Source organism: Pecten maximus, chromosome 1 (genome assembly GCF_902652985.1).
Source record: "Pecten maximus chromosome 1, xPecMax1.1, whole genome shotgun sequence".
Classification (NCBI taxonomy): Eukaryota; Metazoa; Mollusca; class Bivalvia; order Pectinida; family Pectinidae; genus Pecten; species Pecten maximus.
The window spans coordinates 9384733-9410699 of record NC_047015.1 but is presented as its reverse complement, the minus strand read 5'-3'; the positions used below and the strand labels follow the sequence as shown (position 1 = coordinate 9410699).

Below are 25967 nucleotides of genomic sequence, written 5' to 3'. Positions count from 1 at the left end.
TGACAGTAGGTACCATTATCATACAATGTTTGACAGTGAGTATAACACAATCATACAATGTTTGACAGTAGGTAACACAATCATACAATGTTTGACAGTAGGTAACATTATTATACAATATTTGACAGTAAGTACCATTATCATAACACAATGTTTGACAGTAGGTAACATTACTATACAATGTTTGACAGTAGGTAACATTACTATACAATGTTTGACAGTGAGTACCATTATCATAACACAATGTTTAACAGTAGGTAACATAATCATAAGATACATTGTTTGACAGTTGGTAACATTATCAACAATGTAAGACAATGGGCACTATATAGAATGTTTCCTTTTGAATGAGTATAGTTCACATGTAACAAGGGCCCAATGGGCCTGAATCGCTCACCTGCTATCCAGTGGTCTTTTGATTATTTTGACCATTTTGACTCTTTCACTTAAATCATTGTCAAGGTCATTCATTTCAAATATCATCTCTAGATCTTTTGGTGATTGAAAAAAGGCCATGAGAATATTTCAGTATATTTAACCCATGTAACTTGAAACGTACGACAAGGTCATTCAATGGAATAAATGTGGTAGACCTTTACCCAATCATGCTACCCACCTGATATCAACTCACTGGGCCTCTTGATTATTGATAAGAAGTCATTTGAAGATATTAGCCTATTTGACCAATTTGACCTTGAATGTTAAGTCTAAATATTCATTTCAAATTGAAGTCCTATTCCTAACTTGGCCCAGCCCTAATGATCACGCTCAATCAACCTAGGGGTGCTCCAATCAGAGATTTATGTGGAAATCTGATGAATGTGCTGTAACAAAATGTACATAGATGATTTAATACAAACTCAATACAATATTCAAAGACTTACCTCCCAAGTTGAAAACTTTAGTTGGTAAGGTTTCCTTCAAGAGTGGCACTACATGCAACCTCGGTGAAGTTTTTGGTGGTGGTGTTTTTTTGGCAGAGCAGAGTTTGATAGTGGTGCAAACATTCCCAGGGCTCGTCTCATTCAACAACATTTCGTACACAATGTCGAAGTAAACATTCAGGAAAGTGTTGCATTCATCCTTGATGCTAGCTAATTCATTACACAACCCATATAGTGCATTTTTGATCTCCTCCTATTAAAACAGACAATATAAACATTATCAAAGTTTTAAATGATTCCTTAAACTATCAAGTTCACAAATATTAAAATAAAGACAGGCAATCCTAGATGTATCTTGGCATCCATAATTGAAGGGGAGGTATAAATCTGTCAATAGATGATATCATTCAATCCTTGTTCCGGTTGTTCTAACCTCCCAATTAGATATCAGCCCATGACAAAGTGCTCAACACCAACCCAAATGCCCAATAGATATATGTAATGCTATAAAACTTGTTTCCAATCATCTGTAAGCACCAAGTGCTGAAGTCCCTGGGGTGAAGAGTACTCCAACAAATACAGTCAAACCTGTCATAGCGTAACTCTATATTTTGAGTCACCCTGCCTAATGTGTTGCTATTTGGGTCTGCCAACCATGTATTTTACATCTTGCAGTAACCTAATACAAGAGGCATAATGAGTCTGTATTGCTCGACTGGTGTTACAGCAACTTTGAAGTTGATCTAGGTCATTACAGCAGAAACTATGCTGATAACAACTTGATTCAAATATCAGAGTAAGCTAGTTTTATTCATGTCAATAACTGTTTTAGTCCTTCATTCCAGCATGTTATAGGCCTATTATCAGAGCTCTTGGCTATGGAAATAATCATTTTTTAAAGATTTAAGCCTATTTGATCCATGTGACCTTTTAAATTAAATGTAGGTCATGGTCTTTCATTTGAGCAAGCTTGGTAGCCCTTCACCCCAGCATGCTACAGGCCCAATATCAAGAACCTGGGCCTTTTGGTTATTGTGAAGATGTGGTTTAAAGATTTTAGCCAATTTGACCCTGTGACCTTGAATATACGTCAAGGTCATTCATTTGAACAAACTTAATAGCCCTTCATCCCTGCATGCTACAAGCCTAATATCAAATCCCTGGACCTTTTGGTTATGTGACACTCATTTTCAGATCAAATACACATCATTACTTAAACATCATGTTAAATATGAATAGCCTGATGGCTGGAAGTAGAAACAAATTGAAATCTCTGCAGTGCAAGATTTAGAAATCTAAATGTTTACATACATTGATCAATGATATGTCTATGTGAAGACTTAAAACATTGATAAGGCTTCAAGAAAGGAAAATGTGGATTCCAAAATCATGGAGCTAGACATGGCACATCAGGATGAAGTCATAAAAAAAGGAAAAAATATGCCAAAATCACAGGCGGTTTTTATATCTGAAGTGCAGATAAGACCCCAAATAGTGTTTGGATTGGGATTATATTTACCTTGGTGGCACTTTGCTTCAGATAGTCTTCCACTTCTTTCACCAAAAATTCACAAACTGCACACCCAGAACTGGTCGTGATAGTCTTGCTGATAGCTGAAGAGATCAAATACAAAGTATGATGATATCATGAAAAAGACCACAGTATTATAAAGAAATAATAACCTACACAGTCATAAAAAATAACAGAGGGCTTGTATGGCTCACCTGGATATTTAAGGGAAAACACTTCCATTTAAGTTATATTACAAATATTTTTTTCATTACCCATAGATGGTTCAGACCAAATTTCCCATATTAAGCCTTGCCCCTCAGGCCCATTGGGGGGCAAGTATCATCATTTATACAAAATTTGTTCCTCTTCTGAAAGGGAGCTTCTGACCAAATTTGGTCAAAATCCATTACTTCTTTTATGACTAGTAGTAATTTAAAGGACATATCTTTATTCCCCTATTAGATTCTGCTCCTTTAGCCCCTGGGGGTGTCCTGGGGGGTGTCCTGGGGGTGTCCTGGGGGTGTCAGAATTACCATTTATGCAAAATGTTTCCTATTCTCCAAAGAATGTTTCTGACTAAATTTGGTCAAAATACTTTCAGATGTTTATGACTAGTAGCAATTTTTGTATGCAGATGACATGCCATGGTATGACCAGTTGAGCTTATAATCTGAATCCAGCACATATTAAACAAAATTATACATCTTGCAGTAATACTCAATTCTGTCAATAAATGCCATGGGGCACATTTTTCATTTCAACAATTTCTATTGACAAAGATTATTACAGTCAATGGGATTGAATAACAAGCATGGCCTATATAAATTCTCTCAGATGGTGGCTTAAGTAATAGGTGGATATTTTGTAAATAATAGATATTAAATCTTGAAATGAAAATTATATAATACAACAGTTAAAAGGAGATTACTCATTCATATATCTTAATTACAATTACATTCACACATCGCACACATAAAACACACATAATACAACAACAGCAATTATTTTATTATTATTAACATATCACATAAACTACATGTCACTCAGATATTGACACACATTGGCCAAAAGTCTGTGTGCATATATCTGCACTTGCCATAGCTGTCAGCAATGTTCAGTTATTAAAAATTTAATTGAAACAAGTAGTCATTTTATATATATATATACTTCAATGGATAAAATGAATGCTGTAAAACAGAAGTTAATGGACAAAAGTACCACACAATTTTTCTTTCATAGAAACAGTACAGTACTTATGACCATCTGTATGCCACATGGCCTACCTTTGGGTGGGTCTGCTTTGATAGCCTGCTTGGCTGGACACAAACCAATGTCCTTACAAATGGTAGTTGGGTCCAACTCTTGAGCCAACATGGTCAGCACAAAAGGAGCATACTCATCTACAAAGGTCTTGCACTCGGCACTAAGGTTACCACCCAGCCGCTCACAAATATTGTCCAGCAGAGACTCAATTTTAGCCTGCAGACAAAACACATGTACAGCTTTCAAATGTTAATGGCTTGTTTATGAACAGGAAAACTTGTCATCTGTAATATGGGTGATATCTGGGAGACTGTGACAGTTAAAACTAAAATTTCCACCAGAGTAAGACCCATCACTTATATAAAATTTGTTCCTTTTCACCCGCCCGCAATGCTTTCAGACTAAATGGTATTCCTACAGAAGGAGGATTTTAAGGTATTTGCTACTTTTGTCCTCTTGGGCCATGCCACTCAGGCCCACTTTTTATACAGAACTGGATTCTTTTCACCCAATTATGCAAGGATACTTCAGACCAAATGTAATCAAAAACCATTCAGCTGTTTCAGACATGTAGCGAGTTAAATGAAATGTTGACAAAGGCCAGATGGATGATGGACACTGCACCATGGCATAAGCTAGACGGTCATTTGGACCAGGTGAGCTTAGTAAATTCTAACCACCTAAAGCACCTTTAAATCCTTCCACACATGAATAATGTTTGATTCTACCGTATCTGGGTCTTGAAAAGAAGATTTTTGAAATTTCAATTAATTTGACCCTTTTTGCCCCACTCTAAAGGCTTTTTGAAGTGGTAGCCATATATTTCACAATTTTAGTTGAATCACTGGCCACGGAAGATTGCAGCAAAATTTTATTGAAATTGATTCAGAAGTTTCTGAGAATTTAAAAATTAAATTTGTTTATGGACTGATAATGCACAATGACTGACAAAAGGCAATTGCAATATGCATGTCAGTTGAGACTTTCAAGTCTCAGGTGAACTAAAGATCCTAACTTGTGTGAACTATCTCTAAAAGCATGATATAATCCTAGGATTTATACTGTTACATATCAAGGTTACGACATGAGTGATGAATTTCAGTGTGAATTTAACTTTAACCCCTCAATTGGTTGGTTATAGAGTAAAAGCATTGGAGCTGGTGACAAAGATGTGACTTGGAAAAATGCAACTGAAAATCTGTGTTTTTTTAGCATTAGTTCAGGTTGAACTTTTACAATATAAGGAATTTCTGGTTCCTTTTAATCTGGCCTATAGCTTGGAAAAATGCAACAAAAGCATGCATGGTTTGTTATAGCATGCTTAATTAAGGTTTGATTTTTACAATATAAGAAATTTCTGGTTCCTTTTAATCTGACCTTTATCTGCCTACAAGACTTCTCAGATAACCACAGACTCTCTGTGTGCCTTATAAAGCCCATCCTGCTACTTAATCAGGCATATATACCTCACTACTATAATACTTCTCAGATAACCACAGACTCTCTGTGTGCCTTATAAAGCCCATCCTGCTACTTAATCAGGCATATATACCTCACTACTATACTTCTCAGATAACCACAAACTTCCTGTATCCTTTACAGTGCCTATCGTATTACTGAATAATTTGCAAAATAAGTAAGATTCTCATTCCATAGAAACTGTATTACCTGGGTATCTGGGCTTTTGAGCAGATTGTCAACCTCTGTAGCAGCAGCAGTACAGACTTCACAGAGAGCGCCATTGCTGGTTAACTTGGGAGCAGGTGAAGCACAAAGGTTCATTTTACTACACAGGAAACCAGCATTCTATAAACAACAAAAGTTAAACATGTATCTCCTGCTTTGTAAGTTTGGTAACATCATTTTCTGTATTTATCCTGAAAAGTACCAAACATACATCCTTGTTAATAAGAAAATAGCGGGTAAGCACCCTATATATATTATAGATATGTGTAATTACTAAGATACTGCAAAGAAACTGCAAATTTCACAAAATTGATAATTTTCAAAATTCAGTTATGCATGTATTATATTTTTGACTTCAAAATATCACTTCTCCAAACACGTGTGAGAAGAAAGCCAGATTTTAAAGAAAGTTTTGAAAATTTCCTATAGCAAGTATGATATTCTCATCCCCACAAAAATTGATCCGAGTAGCAAAAATCGTCCTGAGTAGCAAAAAGATAACATGCCTGGAATATGACAGATCTTGTTTAAATTTGATTATATTGAGGGATGACAAACATATTCTAACTTTAGATGTCTATTAATTAAAAGTTAATATCATTTTCACTAGAACAGTGACCAGAAATTGAATTAGTCGGTATGTGATGTACCTCTAATGAAGTAATTTTATAACCTCATCTTGTTCACAGTATCAAGGAACATTTTTTTGCAGCAAAATACTCTTGTTTTGATGAAATGTAACTGAAAACTTATCAAAACTGATCAAAACTTACCAAAATTTCTTTTAAGATCTGGAAGGCAGCCTCACTGTACATATCAACGTCTATCTTGCACTTAAATAATAAAAGATCTCATTAAAACAAACAATGTGGATGAAAAAGTTTCTTCATGTAAAAGAAGTTATAATAAGCTTATATATATTTAGGATAAAACATCTACATGCTACTTCACTTTATTACAAGTCCCATCATCAGTAACTGTCTCCTGTCCCAGTTTGTCTCCCATCATGAGTAACTGTCTCCTGTCCCAGTTTGTCTCCCATCATGAGTAACTGTCTCCTGTCCCAGTTTGTCTCCCATCATCAGTAACTGTCTCCTGTCCCAGTTAGTCTCCCATCAGGAGTACCTGTCTCCTGTCCCAGTTTGTCTCCCATCATCAGTAACTGGCTCCTGTCCCAGTTTGTCTCCCATCATCAGTAACTGTCTCCTGTCCCAGTTTTTCTCCCATCATCAGTAACAGTTTCCTGTCCCAGTTTGTCTCCCATCATCAGTAATTGTCTCCTGTCCCAGTTTGTCTCCCATCATCAGTAACAGTTTCCTGTCCCAGTTTGTCTCCCATCATCAGTAACTGTCTCCTGTCCCAGTTTGTCTCCCATCATCAGTAACTGTCTCCTGTCCCAGTTTGTCTCCCATCATCAGTAACTGTCTCCTGTCCCAGTTTGTCTCCCATCATCAGTAACTGTCTCCTGTCCCAGTTTGTCTCCCATCATCAGTAACTGTCTCCTGTCCCAGTTTGTCTCCCATCATCAGTAACTGTCTCCTGTCCCAGTTTGTCTCCCATCATCAGTAACTGTCTCCTGTCCCAGTTTGTCTCCCATCATCAGTAACTGTCTCCTGTCCCAGTTTGTCTCCCATCATCAGTAACTGTCTCCTGTCCCAGTTTGTCTCCCATCATCAGTAACTGTCTCCTGTCCCAGTTTGTCTCCCATCATCAGTAACTGTCTCCTGTCCCAGTTTGTCTCCCATCATCAGTAACTGTCTCCTGTCCCAGTTTGTCTCCCATCATCAGTAACTGTCTCCTGTCCCAGTTTGTCTCCCATCATCAGTAACTGTCTCCTGTCCCAGTTTTTCTCCCATCATCAGTAACTGTCTCCTGTCCCAGTTTTTCTCCCATCATCAGTAACTGTCTCCTGTCCCAGTTTTTCTCCCATTATCAGTAACTGTCTCCTGTCCCAGTTTGTCTCCCATCATCAGTAACTGTCTCCTGTCCCAGTTTGTCTCCCATCATCAGTAACGGTCTCCTGTCCCAGTTTGTCTCCCATCATCAGTAACTGTCTCCTGTCCCAGTTTGTCTCCCATCATCAGTAACTGTCTCCTGTCCCAGTTTGTCTCCCATCATCAGTAACTGTTTCCTGTCTCAGTTTGTCTCCCATCATCAGTAACTGTCTCCTGTCCCAGTTTGTCTCCCATCATCAGTAACTGTCTCCTGTCTCAGTTTGTCTCCCATCATCAGTAACTGTCTCCTGTCCCAGTTTGTCTCCCATCATAAGTAACTGTCTCCTGTCCCAGTTTGTCTCCCATCATCAGTAACTGTCTCCTGTCCCAGTTTGTCTCCCATCATCAGTAACTGTCTCCTGTCCCAGTTTGTCTCCCATCATCAGTAACTGTCTCCTGTCCCAGTTTGTCTCCCATCATCAGTAACTGTCTCCTGTCCCAGTTTGTCTCCCATCATCAGTAACTGTCTCCTGTCCCAGTTTGTCTCCCATCATCAGTAACAGTCTCCTGTCCCAGTTTGTCTCCCATCATCAGTAACTGTCTCCTGTCCCAGTTTGTCTCCCATCATCAGTAACTGTCTCCTGTCCCAGTTTGTCTCCCATCATCAGTAACTGTCTCCTGTCCCAGTTTTTCTCCCATCATCAGTAACTGTCTCCTGTCCCAGTTTGTCTCCCATCATCAGTAACTGTCTCCTGTCCCAGTTTGTCTCTCATCACAAGTAACTGTCTCCTGTCCCAGTTTGTCTCCCATCATCAGTAAATGTCTCCTGTCCCAGTTTGTCTCCCATCATCATTAACTGTCTCCTGTCCCAGTTTGTCTCCCATCATCAGTAACTGTCTCCTGTCCCAGTTTGTCTCCCATCATCAGTAACTGTCTCCTGTCCCAGTTTGTCTCCCATCATCAGTAACTGTCTCCTGTCCCAGTTTGTCTCCCATCATCAGTAACTGTCTCCTGTCCCAGTTTGTCTCCCATCATCAGTAACTGTCTCCTGTCCAAGTTTGTCTCCCATCATCAGTAACAGTCTCCTGTCCCAGTTTGTCTCCCATCATGAGTAACTGTCTCCTGTCCCAGTTTGTCTCCCATCATGAGTAACTGTCTCCTGTCCCACTTTGTCTCCCATCATCAGTAACTGTCTCCTGTCCCAGTTTGTCTCCCATCATCAGTAACTGTCTCCTGTCCCAGTTTGTCTCCCATCATGAGTAACTGTCTCCTGTCTCAGTTTGTCTCCTGTCTTACTCGTCAGAGACTGTTTCTTGTCTCACTCGTCAGAGACTGTTTCCTGTCTCACTCGTCAGAGACTGTTTCTTGTCTTACTCGTCAGAGACTGTTTCTTGTCTTACTCGTCAGAGACTGTTTCTTGTCTCACTCGTCAGAGACTGTTTCCTGTCTCACTCGTCAGAGACTGTTTCTTGTCTTACTCGTCAGAGACTGTTTCTTGTCTTACTCGTCAGAGACTGTTTCTTGTCTCACTCGTCAGAGACTGTTTCTTGTCTCACTCGTCAGAGACTGTTTCTTGTCTTACTCGTCAGAGACTGTTTCTTGTCTCACTCGTCAGAGACTGTTTCTTGTCTCACTCGTCAGAGACTGTTTCTTGTCTCACTCGTCAGAGACTGTTTCCTGTCTCACTCGTCAGACACTGTTTCTTGTCTTACTCGTCAGTAAACGACACCATTTTGTGGTCATATATCATGGTATGATACGAAGTGGTACATACCTGTCCTGCAGAGCTTCCAAGTTTGGTACACACATCATTTTCTATGAAGTTCTTTACTGCGTTCTGCATTAAAGAAAAAATACGGTTACAATGCAAAATTGTACACTTTCAATTGCACTTGAATATTTATGTGCGTCACCAAATATATTGTAATCAAACTTCAGATTTTCCAAAAGCTTTAGTAAAATGTCAGATACATGTTAAGTCCATAAGGAGATGAACTTCATTGGTCTTGAGATATAAGTAGGGAACAAGAAAAATGCATGTATGAATTTGATTGTTGATAGCTATAACACTGATTACTTTATACAAATATATATACAAAGTACTGCAACGTCTGTAGAAATACTTCTGTAACACTTTCAGTGCTAAAGCTGCAAAGTCTGACCAACTATTGGTTAGCTGTGTTGACACTTACCTGTACTGTGGTAGAACTCTCGAGGAGGCTGAGGGCTTTAATGACAGACGTACAGGCTTCACATTCAATGGTTCCCAGCTGTATGTATAAGGTAGTATGTACATTATATAATGGTTCCCAGCTGTATGTATAAGGTAGTATATACATTATATAATGGTTCCCAGTGGTGTGTATAAGGTAGTATATACATTATATAATGGTTCCCAGCGGTGTGTATAAGGTAGTATATACATTATATAGTAGTTCCCAGCGGTGTGTATAAGGTAGTATGTACATTATATAGTAGTTCCCAGCGGTGTGTATCAGGTAGTATATACATTATATAATGGTTCCCAGTGGTGTGTATAAGGTAGTACATACATTATATAATGGTTCCCAGTGGTGTGTATAAGGTTGTATGTACATTATATAATGGTTCCCAGCGGTGTGTATAAGGTAGTACGTACATTATATAATGGTTCCCAGTGGTGTGTATAAGGTAGTATATACATTATATAATGGTTCCCAGCTGTATGTATAAGGTAGTATGTACATTATATAGTAGTTCCCAGTGGTGTGTATAAGGTAGTACGTACATTATATAATGGTTCCCAGTGGTGTGTATAAGGTTGTATGTACATTATATAATGGTTCCCAGCGGTGTGTATAAGGTAGTACGTACATTATATAATGGTTCCCAGTGGTGTGTATAAGGTTGTATGTACATTATATAATGGTTCCCAGCGGTGTGTATAAGGTAGTATGTACATTATATAATGGTTCCCAGTGGTGTGTATAAGGTTGTATGTACATTATATAATGGTTCCCAGCGGTGTGTATAAGGTAGTACGTACATTATATAATGGTTCCCAGTGGTGTGTATAAGGTTGTATGTACATTATATAATGGTTCCCAGCGGTGTGTATAAGGTAGTATGTACATTATATAATGGTTCCCAGTGGTGTGTATAAGGTTGTATATACATTATATAATGGTTCCCAGTGGTGTGTATAAGGTTGTATGTACATTATATAATGGTTCTCAGTGGTGTGTATAAGGTAGTATGTACATTATATAATGGTTCCCAGTGGTGTGTATAAGGTAGTATGTACATTATATAATGGTTCCCAGTGGTGTGTATAAGGTGGTATGTACATTATATAATGGTTCCCAGCGGTGTGTATAAGGTAGTATATACATTATATAATGGTTCCCAGTGGTGTGTATAAGGTAGTATATACATTATATAATGGTTCCCAGTGGTGTGTATAAGGTAGTATGTACATTATATAATGGTTCCCAGTGGTGTGTATAAGGTAGTATATACATTATATAATGGTTCCCAGCGGTGTGTTTAAGGTAGTATGTACATTATATAATGGTTCCCAGTGGTGTGTATAAGGTAGTATGTACATTATATAATGGTTCCCAGTGGTGTATAAGGTAGTATGTACATTATATAATGGTTCCCAGTGGTGTGTATAAGGTAGTACGTACATTATATAATGGTTCCCAGTGGTGTGTATAAGGTAGTATGTACATTATATAATGGTTCCCAGTGGTGTGTATAAGGTAGTATATACATTATATAATGGTTCCCAGTGGTGTGTAGAAGGTAGTATGTACATTATATAATGGTTCCCAGCGGTGTGTATAAGGTAGTATATACATTATATAATGGTTCCCAGCAGTGTGTATAAGGTTGTATGTACATTATATAATGGTTCCCAGCAGTGTGTATAAGGTAGTATATACATTATATAATGGTTCCCAGCAGTGTGTATAAGGTTGTATGTACATTATATAATGGTTCCCAGCAGTGTGTATAAGGTAGTATATACATTATATAATGGTTCCCAGCAGTGTGTATAAGGTTGTATATACATTATATAATGGTTCCCAGCGGTGTGTATAAGGTAGTATGTACATTATATAATGGTTCCCAGCGGTGTGTATAAGGTAGTATATACATTATATAATGGTTCCCAGTGGTGTGTATAAGGTAGTATGTACATTATATAATGGTTCCCAGCAGTGTGTATAAGGTAGTACGTACGTGATTATACAATGTTATGAGTCGATGAAGGATCAACTAATCAGTTGCTATAATATTGTTTACAGTAGAACATGTCTGCTACCTATCTCTAATAAAATGTTCATGGTAATAATGCTACTTATCACTAATAAAATGTTGATGGTAGTGGTGACTTTAAGTCCTTACCTGTAATTTAGCGACTCCCACGGAGCTGGGACACATACCAAGGTTTACACACACCTGGTCATCAATCTGTTAAATATTCAATTATAAAGGTTTTTTTAAACAACTGCGAAAGAGGATATATCAGTTATATACTGTTCACCCAGATACAAGTATACATTAGGTGGTGGTCATCATACTACCAGGGTCATGAAATTCACAATTTTAATAAAGCACCTTTAGACCCTTCCATCTATGAAGAGTATTTGATTCTACCTAATTTGGGTCTTGAGAACTTTTTTTGAAATTTCATTTTACCCTTTTTGGCCCCGCCCCTTAAGCCCCAGGAGGTGTCTTTTCCGATAAGCACACACTATTCAACAAACATCACATACTAATAATTCTAACCAAGTTTGTATCATTTCCAATGTTGACTGGAACAATAATAATGCTCAAAAATGTGTTTTCTCAATATAAACTATAGTAAACCTAATCCCCTCCCCAGGGGGAAACTTGAGACCCCAGGGTCATAGAATTCACAATTTTGGTGAAGAACCTTAAGACCTTAAGAAGACTTTTAGAATTTTAGTCATTTGACCTTTTGTATACATACCAATGAGCCAGCAATGAGCTGGAACACAGCCATATAGTTGTCCTCCACAGTCTGTACACACTACAAACCAAAGATTCCTTATTAAGTTAAGGATAATAACACCTTCATCAATTGGTTTTTGTTTGTTTTCATTAATATTATTTTTGATTATGAAGTTCTTGATAACACAATTTTAACATCATGTGAGTGTCAGCATTTCATATGAACCACAGAAATGATTTCTTCTTACACTAAAAGAATTTTCATTGCTCACAAATCACAAAAAAATCCATTGAATTGACTGAGCTAAATTAAATTTAAAGCTAAGTTTCTTGTATGTAATAAATATTCAAATTGATGTCATGGAAAGCATTCAATATTTTATATCACCATCTTGACCTCTGAGGTGTCGGCCAGTGACTAACACACTGTCATGATGCTACATCTATAAAATATCATAACTCCATCTTACATTTTATGACAAAGTCTAAATGGACACAACCACTTTTACAGTAAAGATGTCACCCCTCATGACCTTATATCTGGGTAAAGATGTCACCCCTCATAACCTTATATCTGGGTAAAGATGTCACCCCTCATAACCTTATATCTGGGTAAAGATGTCACCCCTCATAACCTTATATCAGAGTAAAGATGTCACCCCTCATGACCTTATATCTGGGTAAAGATGTCACCCCTCATAACCTTATATCAGGGTAAAGATGTCACCCCTCATAACCTTATATCTGGGTAAAGATGTCACCCCTCATAACCTTATATCAGAGTAAAGATGTCACCCCTCATAACCTTATATCAGGGTAAAGATGTCACCCCTCATAACCTTATATCAGGGTAAAGATGTCACCCATCATGACCTTATATCAGGGTAAAGATGTCACCCCTCATAACCTTATATCAGGGTAAAGATGTCACCCATCATAACCTTATATCTGGGTAAAGATGTCACCCATCATAACCTTATATCAGAGTAAAGATGTCGCCCCTCATAACCTTATATCTGGGTAAAGATGTCACCCATCATAACCTTATATCTGGGTAAAGATGTCACCCCTCATAACCTTATATCAGAGTAAATATGTCACCCCTCATAACCTTATATCAGGGTAAAGATGTCACCCCTCATAACCTTATATCAGGGTAAAGATGTCACCCATCATAACCTTATATCAGGGTAAAGATGTCACCCCTCATAACCTTATATCAGAGTAAAGATGTCACCCCTCATAACCTTATATCAGGGTAAAGATGTCACCCATCATAACCTTATATCAGGGTAAAGTTGTCACCCCTCATAACCTTATATCAGAGTAAAGATGTCACCCCTCATAACCTTATATCAGGGTAAAGATGTCACCCTCATAACCTTATATCAGGGTAAAGATGTCACCCATCATAACCTTATATCAGGGTAAAGATGTCACCCCTCATAACCTTATATCAGAGTAAAGATGTCACCCCTCATAACCTTATATCAGGGTAAAGATGTCACCCATCATAACCTTATATCAGGGTAAAGTTGTCACCCCTCATAACCTTATATCAGAGTAAAGATGTCACCCCTCATAACCTTATATCAGGGTAAAGATGTCACCCATCATAACCTTATATCTGGGTAAAGATGTCACCCATCATAACCTTATATCAGAGTAAAGATGTCACCCCTCATAACCTTATATCAGGGTAAAGATGTCACCGCTCATGACCTTATATCTGGGTAAAGATGTCACCCATCATAACCTTATATCTGGGTAAAGATGTCACCCATCATCACCTTATACCGTATAGCGGGAAATTTTAGCGGGGCTTTAATTTGGCGATTTGGCGGGTCCGTATATAGATCGCCAAAATTTAACCCGTCAAATTTTAACACCGCCAATTAAAAAGCCGCGAAAATTTCAATTTTGCCAATAGTTTCCGTTCCGATCGCCATTTACCTTTGATAACTCCCGAGAGTAACGACTGGTGCGTAACGTTGGTTGTCGCCTTGCACCTGTCGGCCAAAATGCCGATAGGTATGAATAGCTATAGCTAGTGAACAACTACTCACGATACATGTTTAGCAATACAAGTATGACATGTATCGCATCATAATTATTTTTTGTGAAAACAAAGCCATCTACCCATACCATTCAATGAACTGATGTTAACACTTCACCTGTAGACTCATTGTTTAACTTACCTGTACGTATACACATCATACAATAGATGACCACGTCGATAGCATACGGTTGATTAAATTCTCTTTGTCTGTTGCTTGTACACATACTCATATAAACACTAATTTGACAACACACTTAATCAGCATGGATAGAATGTATGGGCATAACATAATTATCTGTATATACCGGTAGGTAATATATATGCTCAACGCCAAATTAAAACCCTAGATTTAATGGAAATCGCTAAATTTTAACTCGCCAAAATTTAACTTTCAGTTTTCATGACCGAATCGCCAAATTTTATGACCGCTAAAATTTCCCGCTATACGGTATCTGGGTAAAGATGTCACCCCTCATAACCTTATATCTGGGTAAAGATGTCACCCATCATAACCTTATATCTGGGTAAAGATGTCACCCCTCATGACCTTATATCAGGGTAAAGATGTCACCCATCATAACCTTATATCAGGGTAAAGATGTCACCCCTCATAACCTTATATCAGAGTAAAGATGTCACCCATCATAACCTTATATCAGAGTAAAGATGTCACCCATCATAACTTTATATCAGAGTAAAGATGTCACCCCTCATGACCTTATATCAGGGTAAAGATGTCACCCCTCATAACCTTATATCAGGGTAAAGATGTCACCCATCATAACCTTATATCTGGGTAAAGATGTCACCCATCATAACCTTATATCAGGGTAAAGATGTCACCCATCATAACCTTATATCAGAGTAAAGATGTCACCCATCATAACTTTATATCAGAGTAAAGATGTCACCCCTCATGACCTTATATCAGGGTAAAGATGTCACCCCTCATAACCTTATATCAGGGTAAAGATGTCACCCATCATAACCTTATATCTGGGTAAAGATGTCACCCATCATAACCTTATATCAGGGTAAAGATGTCACCCATCATAACCTTATATCTGGGTAAAGATGTCACCCATCATAACCTTATATCAGAGTAAAGATGTCACCCATCATAACCTTATATCAGGGTTAAGATGTCACCCATCATAACCTTATATCAGGGTAAAGATAATCTAGAGGTACATCCAGGAGTAACACAGACTTACCAAGTTAGCTAATTCACCCAAATGGGCACACACATTCTGCTCAACGAAGTTGACCACCTTCCTCTGTAAACAGAATATTACTCCATTATAATGTTTAAATTCATTGTGATTTTGATCTCCATGTCAAGTTGAAATAATAATCTCTCTATCAGTACTAACATATATAAAAATCAGAGAAAATAACACTAGTAAACTGTATATAATGTACATTCAAGCAGTGCTGTTGTATTACAAATGTAGTGACACTCAACAACCCCCAACATATGTGGGACAAAAGCTGTCAGATGTAAAACAATGAAAAGAACAAGAGGCCAGCCAATCGCCCTTAACAGTCAACTGAGTTTTGAAATATTTCTATTAATTTGACCTTTTTTTGGCCCAACCCATAAGCCCCTGGAGACCAGTTAGTTAGAATGAATTCCAATAGAAATGCAACAAATGATAGTCAAAAATGTGATTTCCCTATATAAACTATAGTTAAGTTTACCGCCAATAAGCCCCTAGTGGTCAGTCATTGCCAATATACACATACTAATCAACAGGCATCTCATACTGATAATTCTAACCAAGTTTGTATTATTTCCAATGGCAATTGGAACAAATAATGCTCAAAAATGTGTTTTCCCAATATAAACTACCAGGTATAACAAACTTTACCCCCTTCCCAGGGGAAAACTTGAGATCCCACAGTCATATAATTCACAATTTCCTTAAGAACCTTAAGACCTTTCTACTTGTGGAAAGTATTTAATTCTACCATCTCAGGGAGTTGAGAAGAAGATTTCTTAAATTTTAGTCAATTTGACCATTTTAGGCCCCAACCCCTCAGTCCCCTTGGTGTGGGGACCATACAATTCACAATTTTGGTTGACCTTTGGCCATGGAAGCTTCCTGTCAAATTTCATTGAATTCGGTTAAGTGGTTATGGGGAGAATTCGAAATGTAAATTGTTTACAGACGCATGACGTGGGACATAGGCAATGAGAATAGGTCACTCGAGACTTCTTCTTAGGAACTTATAAAAATTCTATTTAAAAACAGAAGGCCCAGAGGGCCTACATCACCTGGATATATAAAAAATTATGGCAAGATACTTTCATTTAAGTTATATTACAATTATTTTTCTACCTTTTTGATGCCTCTCTCCAACTAAATGTGGACAAAATGCTGTCATTCTTCAAGAAAAAAAGAAGGAATTAGAGTTTTTTTATGTTTCACCTATTAGACTCCCTCTCTCAATGCTTCAGACCAAATTTCATCAAAATCCATTCAGTCGTTCAGGACTAGTAGCGATTTAAAATATCTACCTCAATTTCCTCTACTTGTCTAAATCTTCAATTATCAAAGTTCAAGATGGCCATCTGTCGGCCATTTTATTTTTCTGATCAAAAATCTTAATTCAAACGGCACAACTAGGGACCAAGGGGAACGTACACATGAAGTTTGAGGAATATCCTTAGAGCATTTTTGAAGAAATAGCGATTACAAACTTTCATTCTCAAAATTCAAGATGGCCACCAGTCGGACATCATCTGATGATGGTGGGCTAAAAAACGATAGTTGTCAGCCCACTTCACAGGCCACAAGACTTGCCTGTACTGTGGGATCACAGACCACAAGATTTACCTGTACAGTGGGATCACAGACCACAAGATTTACCTGTACAGTGGGATCACAGACCACAAGATTTACCTGTACTGTGGGATCACAGACCACAAGATTTACCTGTACTGTGGGATCACAGACCACAAGATTTACCTGTAATATGAGATCACAGACCACAAGATTTACCTGTAATATGAGATCACAGACCACAAGATTTACCTGTAATATGAGATCACAGACCACAAGATTTACCTGTAATACGAGATCACAGACCACAAGATTTACCTGTACTGTGGAGAACATGACCCATGAAACTTTACTGTAGGATCATAAACCATAATAATTTGCTTGTTTTCTTGGTTTACCTCCCTCTGAACAGCCAGGGTCATTTTGAGGCAGGGTCTCCTTGTAGTAGTTGGCGACTACCTCATTTAACAACATATGGGAGGCCCATTGCATGCCATCTTGATCAATTAGGGTAAAGTGTCTAGCCCATGGACACAACCACAACAGTAAAAAGACTAGTCCATTTCTTAGCTTCCCAAGGAAATACAAACCAACATGATGAAGGTGTGCTGAACCATGTACCTCACATCTTCACCTAAAGTTACGTGACTTGCACTCTAACCGACTGAGCTATCAAGGCCCTCACATGCCATAAGACTTACATGCATTATGAGGTCACGGCTGTGATACTTGACTGTATTTTAGTGTCACAGGCCATGAGACTAATCTGTACTGTGGGGTCACAAATCTTACCTCTATTGTGGGGTCACGAGCCATTTTTCTGATATCAGAAGCAACTGCCTTGCATGCATCACATTCCAATGCATTGGTGGTAACATGGACGCCCATCTGTAATCAAGTACACTCTGTATAACTCAAAATCCTTCAAGGAATGAAGATGCTCAAGAGTGCTGACAAACTTACATACATACATATGTACATATATACAAGACAGACAAGTGGAAACCTACAGAACCCCTCACTTTAAGTAATAACAATATCTTTTAATGGGTCAGTAAGAAAATGTTGGCATAAACTTCTGTCAGAGTTGTAAGAAATGGATATAGAGTAGTAAATTGTCCAATCAAAGGAAGATGACTTGGATTTCAGATTATCCACCAAAGTTTGGTAAAGAGATGATCCTTTCCACCATCTTTCCCATCTACACCAAATATTATCAGACCTGGAGAAGAATGTCTCATGTTCCTACGCTAAGCCCTTATCAAACTTTCTCCCAAACACAGTAACACCTTCCAACACTGAATCTGATCTACCTTTGGAGATTTACTTTGATGTGTTTTAAATATTTACATCTTTGTCCTGTGTTTGGCCTCAGGAATTTTACCAGGATGTTTTTTCTCAACATCTTTAATGTTCCTGTATGACAGTTACCTTTCTCAGGACTACCATGACGAAGTTTTTCATGTCGTTGAATTTAGATCTCAGTTCCTCAGTTTCTTTGCTTGTACAGAAGCCAACTGCACTGCATGTCACTTGTGGATCCTTAGTGAAAACATAAAAAAACATTTTGTTACATAACATAGTGATGACATCGGTGTACAGAAGAAGATACAATGTTTAATATGGATATAATTGGATAAAAGAAGCACTTCTTAATTAACCAGGCACAATCACATGATTATACAAGAGGGCCTGTATCGCTCACCTGGTTTTATGAGATATGAAAAAAGAATGATGCGTAAGTATATTTGTCACTGGTATTGCTATGTCAATATATCACAAGCATTTTATATGGGTACATGAACATTGGTATTATTACAATTCTAAAAATGTCAATTCTGCCAAATTGATCCCTTTTGGCCCCGCCTCTCAGCTCCCCGGGGGTCAGCCCCAACATTTGTACAATTTTGAATTCCTACCCTGAGGGGATGCTACCAGGCGAATATGAGCGATATCCATTACTTAGTTTCAGAGAAGCAGTTAATTTCAATTTATCCAAATTGACCCCTTTTGGCCCCGCCCCCTCAGCCCCCTGGGGGGTCAGCCCCATCATTTGTACAATTTTGAATCCCTACCCCGAGGGGATGCTACCAGGCGAATATGAGCGATATCCATTACTTAGTTTCAGAGAAGAAGCTGTTAATGTCAATTTATCCAAATTGACCCTTTTTGGCCCCGCCCCCTCAGCCCCCTGGGGGGGGGGTCAGCCCCATCATTTGTACAATTTTGAATCCCTACCCCAAGGGGATGCTACCAGGCAAATATGAGCGATATGCATTGCTTAGTTTCAGAGAAGAAGTTGTTAATGTCAATTTATCCCAATTGGCCCCTTTTGGCCCCGCCCTTCAGTTCCCAGGGGAGTCGACCCCGTTATTTGTACAATTTTGAATCCCTACCCCTAGGGGGTGCTACCAGGCAAATATGAGCGATATCCATTACTTAGTTTCAGAGAAGAAGTTGTTAATGTCAATTTATCCCAATTGACCCCTTCTGATCCCGTCCTTCAGCCCCCCCGAAGGTCAGCCCTGTCATTTGTGCAATTTTGAATCCCTACCCCAAGGGGGTGCTACCAGGCAAATATGAGCAATATCCATTGGTTAGTTTCAGAGGAGAAGTCGTTTATATCAATTTGGCCAAATTGACTCCTTTTGGCCCCACCCCTAAGACCCCTGGGGGGTAAATTTGGTCAAATTGAGATCTGTGGTTATCAAGAAGAAGTCAATTGTTGATGGACGGAGGGCCGGACGGACAGATGGACGACAGATGCCACGGTATGGCATAAGCTCACCTTGGTCCTTCGGACCAGGTGAGCTAATAAACATATAACACTGTATCACCAAAGAAACTACCTGCTAAAATTCTGATAAATCGTAGAAATGAATGATTAGTATGCAGGACAAATAATCCCAGATCTGAAGCTGTAATAAGTTTTATGAGATATGAAAAAAGAATGATGCGTAAGTATATTTGTCACTGGTATTGCTATGTCAATATATCACAAGCATTTTATATGGGTACATGAACATTGGTATTATTACAATTCTAAAAATGTCAATTCTGCCAAATTGATCCCTTTTGGCCCCGCCTCTCAGCTCCCCGGGGGTCAGCCCCAACATTTGTACAATTTTGAATTCCTACCCTGAGGGGATGCTACCAGGCGAATATGAGCGATATCCATTACTTAGTTTCAGAGAAGCAGTTAATTTCAATTTATCCAAATTGACCCCTTTTGGCCCCGCCCCCTCAGCCCCCTGGGGGGTCAGCCCCATCATTTGTACAATTTTGAATCCCTACCCCGAGGGGATGCTACCAGGCGAATATGAGCGATATCCATTACTTAGTTTCAGAGAAGAAGCTGTTAATGTCAATTTATCCAAATTGACCCTTTTTGGCCCCGCCCCCTCAGCCCCCTGGGGGGGGGTCAGCCCCATCATTTGTACAATTTTGAATCCCTACCCCAAGGGGATGCTACCAGGCAAATATGAGCGATATGCATTGCTTAGTTTCAGAGAAGAAGTTGTTAATGTCAATTTATCCCAATTGGCCCCTTTTGGCCCCGCCCTTCAGTTCCCAGGGGAGTCGACCCCGTTATTTGTACAATTTTGCATCCCTACCCCTAGGGGGTGCTACCAGGCAAATATGAGCGATATCCATTACTTAGTTTCAGAGAAGAAGTTGTTAATGTCAATTTATCCCAATTGACCCCTTCTGATCCCGTCCTTCAGCCCCCCCGAAGGTCAGCCCTGTCATTTGTGCAATTTTGAATCCCTACCCCAAGGGGGTGCTACCAGGCAAATATGAGCAATATCCATTGGTTAGTTTCAGAGGAGAAGTCGTTTATATCAATTTGGCCAAATTGACTCCTTTTGGCCCCACCCCTAAGACCCCTGGGGGGTAAATTTGGTCAAATTGAGATCTGTGGTTATCAAGAAGAAGTCAATTGTTGACGGACGGAGGGCCGGAAGGACGGATGGACGACAGATGCCACGGTATTGCATAAGCTCACCTTGGTCCTTCGGACCAGGTGAGCTAATAAATATAACACTGTATCACCAAAGAAACTACCTGCTAAAACTCTGATAAATCATAGAAATGAATGATTAGTATGCAGGACAAACAATCCCAGATCTGAAGCTGTAATAAGTTTGATGAACTATGGGTATATATTAGAGAATGTCTAATACCAATTATATTTCACAAGTGTGGCTAATATTTTGATATTTTTCACGAGTGCGTAGCACAACAACTTACCACGTAGGAAGAGAGTATCGACATACCCTGAGGCACATATGTATCCACGAGGTCATCACACTATAAATAAACAATATTCAACTACTGTAAAAGTGAAAGAAATTACAAATATTGCTGCAAGATAAATATAGTACTTTCCTCACAAAATACAGACAGCAATTTAGTATTGTTAAGTTGATGTTGAAACCAAGGTGAAGTAAGAAACCAACGTCACAATTCTTCTTTTCCAGATTTTTTTTTTAATTCATTAAACTAAGTCCATCCACTAGATCATCATTCATACAAAATTTTCAGAAAAAATTCAAGGATTTTTCAAAGACTTTTCAAGGCCCAATGATATTAAGTAACAAGCATGTTTAAGGATAAATAATACACGAAATCATAAGAATAATACACAAGTCATAACCACTTTATACTTCAATCACTCGTCAATCTAACAGATTATACTTCAATCACTCGTCAGTTTAACAATATGTAATATTACAAAGAACTTTCGTAATTCCCAAATTTTGGTTGTACATAGTACACACGAATACACAGTTAAAACACTTTTTATTGGATTGTATTTAACTACAACCTGCTGAAAGTTTCTGTAATAGCTTTAAAAGTCTAAAACTTCTTTTCTAAATTGTAACATATAAAACTTTTGATCAGTCTAAACCTGTTGGTGTCTTCCACAAGATACAAGTAAAAATAGCCACATTCTTTATTTTGAACAATATACCAGAGTGTACCATGACCATCATCAGTTTTCACTTGTTTTACTACGCTGAAGAAATTTTGTGATTTAATTGATTTTTGTTCCTGTTGTTGTTTGGATTTTTTTAAGCAATATTTCAGAGCCGACTGACCCATTTCCTGTTATATTACCCTGTCATAAGACACCTCCCATTTCCTGTTATATTACCCTGTCATAAGACACCTCCCATTTCCTGTTATATTACTGTCATAAGACACCTCCCGTTTCCTGTTATATTACCCTGTCATAAGACATCTCCCATTTCCTGTTATATTACCCTGTCATAAGACACCTCCCATTTACTGTTATATTACCCTGTCATAAGACACCTCCCATTTCCTGTTATATTACCCTGTCATAAGACACCTCCCATTTCCTGTTATATTACCCTGTCATAAGACACCTCCGTTATATTACCCTGTCATAAGACACCTCCCATTTCCTATTATATTACCCTGTCATAAGACACCTCCGTTATATTACCCTGTCATAAGACACCTCCCATTTCCTGTTATATTACCCTGTCATAAGACACCTCCGTTATATTACCCTGTCATAAGACACCTCCCATTTCCTGTTATATTACCCTGTCATAAGACACCTCCGTTATATTACCCTGTCATAAGACACCTCCCATTTCCTGTTATATTACCCTGTCATAAGACACCTCCGTTATATTACCCTGTCATAAGACACCTCCCATTTCCTGTTATAACGCATCTTTGCTCCAGCAAGACGCATGCACCAGAAATGCAAATATCAGCCTAATTACCTCCCTTAGATCATCATTTTCCTTGTATTAGTAACATACATAAAAGTCAAGCAATTGCTTGAACATTGTTAACAAGGTATTGGGCAGAAATCCAGAAATCATCACAAAAGGAAATTTCTATTTATTGCGTTCGTCATGACCAAATTTTACGAGAGTTTCAGTAAACTTTGATGGTTCAAAAGGCAAATTTCATATTTTTTAAGGACTTTTCAGGACTGTTTTCCGAAATTCAACGACTTTTAAAGCCAAAATGAATTTTCCAGGACTTTTCCTGGTAAAGCTTTCAATTCAAAGACTTTCCAAGGCTGTGAGAACTATGTTGATAATACTACATATGATTTGCTATATGACCCCGTGGAGTTATCCCCCTTTTCACCCTAAGCTTGTCATCCTGTAAATCTTGTAAACCTGTCATCCTTTACATCACCTTACCCTTCTCCATTTCTAAAAACAATTTCCCATGATTTATTTAGTTTTCAATCTTCTATGAAATGCCAAAATGTATTTAGGGCTGTTTATATCATCTATCCAAGAATTCATGAGAATATATTGTTGTCTCTGTCCATTGTCAAGTTTTAAACAAATACATTCAAGCAGTGTCATGTTATGTCCATCAAGTAACTTAATAAAACCATTTAAAACATCACACTTTTGCCAGAATACTTACAATGGCTTCCACAGATCCAAGCTGAGAACATACGATCTGTTTTATCATCCCAATCAGCTGGCTCTGTAACAAGAAAACAGATTGCTGACTAAATTACACACACATATACAAGGCATTGTCACATCAAATGATACCCTACAATATATACAATCAATCAGACTGATGAATGGCTGTACCTACCTCTGTGTTGGGATCAGTAAGGAGATTCTTGATATCGGTCATGAAATTGACACAATCTGTGCAGATGTTACCAGCTGTGACAGGTGAAGCTTCCACCAGGGGGACTAAAACATTGGTCTGAAATGTTGGAAAAAATTCCGGTCATTATCGGTATATCACTAGCATCACTTCACTTTCTACTGTCTAATTAGACGACCTCTGACAGTTACATTGTTTCTACTGCCTAATTAGACGACCTCTGACAGTTAAATTGTTTCTACTGCCTAATTAGACGACCTCTGACAGTTAAATTGTTTCTACTGCCTAATTAGACGACCTCTGACAGTTAAATTGTTTCTACCGCCTAATTAGACTACCTCTGACAGTTAAATTGTTTCTACTGTCTAATTAGACGACCTCTGACAGTTTAATTGTTTCTACTGTGTAATTAGACGACCTCTGACAGTTACATTGTTTCTACCGCCTAATTAGACTACCTCTGACAGTTAAATTGTTTCTACTGTCTAATTAGACGACCTCTGACAGTTACATTGTTTCTACTGTGTAATTAGACAACCTCTGACAGTTAAATTGTTTTCTACTGCTAATTAGACAACCTCTGACAGTTAAATTGTTTCTACTGTCTAATTAGACGACCTCTGACAGTTACATTGTTTCTACTGTCTAATTAGACGACCTCTGACAGTTAAATTGTTTCTACTGTCTAATTAGACGACCTCTGACAGTTAAATTGTTTTTACTGTCTAATTAGACGACCTCTGACAGTTAAATTGTTTCTACTGTCTAATTAGACGACCTCTGACAGTTAAATTGTTTCTACCGTCTAATTAGGCGACCTCTGACAGTTAAATTGTTTCTACCGCCTAATTAGACGACCTCTGACAGTTAAATTGTTTCTACTGTCTAATTAGACGACCTCTGACAGTTAAATTGTTTCTACTGTCTAATTAGACGACCTCTGACAGTTAAATTGTTTCTACTGTCTAATTAGACGACCTCTGACAGTTAAATTGTTTCTACTGTCTAATTAGACGACCTCTGACAGTTAAATTGTTTCTACTGTCTAATTAGACGACCTCTGACAGTTAAATTGTTTCTACTGTCTAATTAGACGACCTCTGACAGTTAAATTGTTTCTACTGTCTAATTAGACGACCTCTGACAGTTAAATTGTTTCTACTGTCTAATTAGACGACCTCTGACAGTTAAATTGTTTCTACTGTCTAATTAGACGACCTCTGACAGTTAAATTGTTTCTACTGTCTAATTAGACGACCTCTGACAGTTAAATTGTTTCTACTGTCTAATTAGACGACCTCTGACAGTTAAATTGTTTCTATTGTCTAATTAGACGACCTCTGACAGTTAAATTGTTTCTACTGTCTAATTAGACGACCTCTGACAGTTAAATTGTTTCTACTGTCTAATTAGACGACCTCTGACAGTTAAATTGTTTCTACTGTCTAATTAGACAACCTCTGACAGTTAAATTGTTTCTACTGTCTAATTAGACAACCTCTGACAGTTAAATTGTTTCTACCGCCTAATTAGACGACCTCTGACAGTTAAATTGTTTCTACTGTCTAATTAGACAACCTCTGACAGTTAAATTGTTTCTACCGCCTAATTAGACGACCTCTGACAGTTAAATTGTTTCTACTGTCTAATTAGACAACCTCTGACCGTTAAATTGTTTCTACTGTCTAATTAGACAACCTCTGACAGTTAAATTGTTTCTACCGCCTAATTAGACGACCTCTGACAGTTAAATTGTTTCTACTGTGTAATTAGACTACCTCTGACAGTTAAATTGTTTCTACCGCCTAATTAGACGACCTCTGACAGTTAAATTGTTTCTACTGTCTAATTAGACAACCTCTGACAGTTAAATTGTTTCTACCGCCTAATTAGACGACCTCTGACAGTTAAATTGTTTCTACTGTCTAATTAGACAACCTCTGACCGTTAAATTGTTTCTACTGTCTAATTAGACAACCTCTGACAGTTAAATTGTTTCTACCGCCTAATTAGACGACCTCTGACAGTTAAATTGTTTCTACCGCCTAATTAGACTACCTCTGACAGTTAAATTGATCCTCGAATGAAATTAGCTGTAAAGTTTCAAAAGCTTTAAATATTGCCTAATTAGACTACCTCTGACAGTGAAATTGATCCTCGAATGAAATTAGCTGTAAAGTTTCAAAAGCTTTAAATATTGCATGAAATTTTTATTTGACAAAATTTGTGAAACTAGAAAATGTCACATAAATG

The 25967-nt window shown here is 38.1% G+C and overlaps 1 protein-coding gene across 1 annotated transcript in view; it reads right to left on the bottom strand.

Annotated features, from left to right (window-relative positions):
• Positions 1 to 25967, bottom strand: part of LOC117324297 (prosaposin-like) — a 52026-nt gene that overhangs the window by 12797 nt on the left and 13262 nt on the right. Inside the window, exons 7-21 of the mRNA XM_033880084.1 lie at positions 23697 to 23813; positions 23517 to 23579; positions 21339 to 21398; positions 18519 to 18629; positions 17880 to 17975; positions 15516 to 15578; positions 12262 to 12321; positions 11673 to 11738; positions 9473 to 9550; positions 9055 to 9117; positions 6120 to 6179; positions 5329 to 5466; positions 3681 to 3876; positions 2404 to 2498; positions 885 to 1137 (exon numbers count right to left, since the gene is read on the bottom strand). Coding sequence (XP_033735975.1) covers positions 885 to 1137; positions 2404 to 2498; positions 3681 to 3876; positions 5329 to 5466; positions 6120 to 6179; positions 9055 to 9117; positions 9473 to 9550; positions 11673 to 11738; positions 12262 to 12321; positions 15516 to 15578; positions 17880 to 17975; positions 18519 to 18629; positions 21339 to 21398; positions 23517 to 23579; positions 23697 to 23813 — 1519 coding nt within the window. The remainder of the gene's footprint in view (positions 1 to 884; positions 1138 to 2403; positions 2499 to 3680; positions 3877 to 5328; positions 5467 to 6119; positions 6180 to 9054; positions 9118 to 9472; positions 9551 to 11672; positions 11739 to 12261; positions 12322 to 15515; positions 15579 to 17879; positions 17976 to 18518; positions 18630 to 21338; positions 21399 to 23516; positions 23580 to 23696; positions 23814 to 25967) is intronic.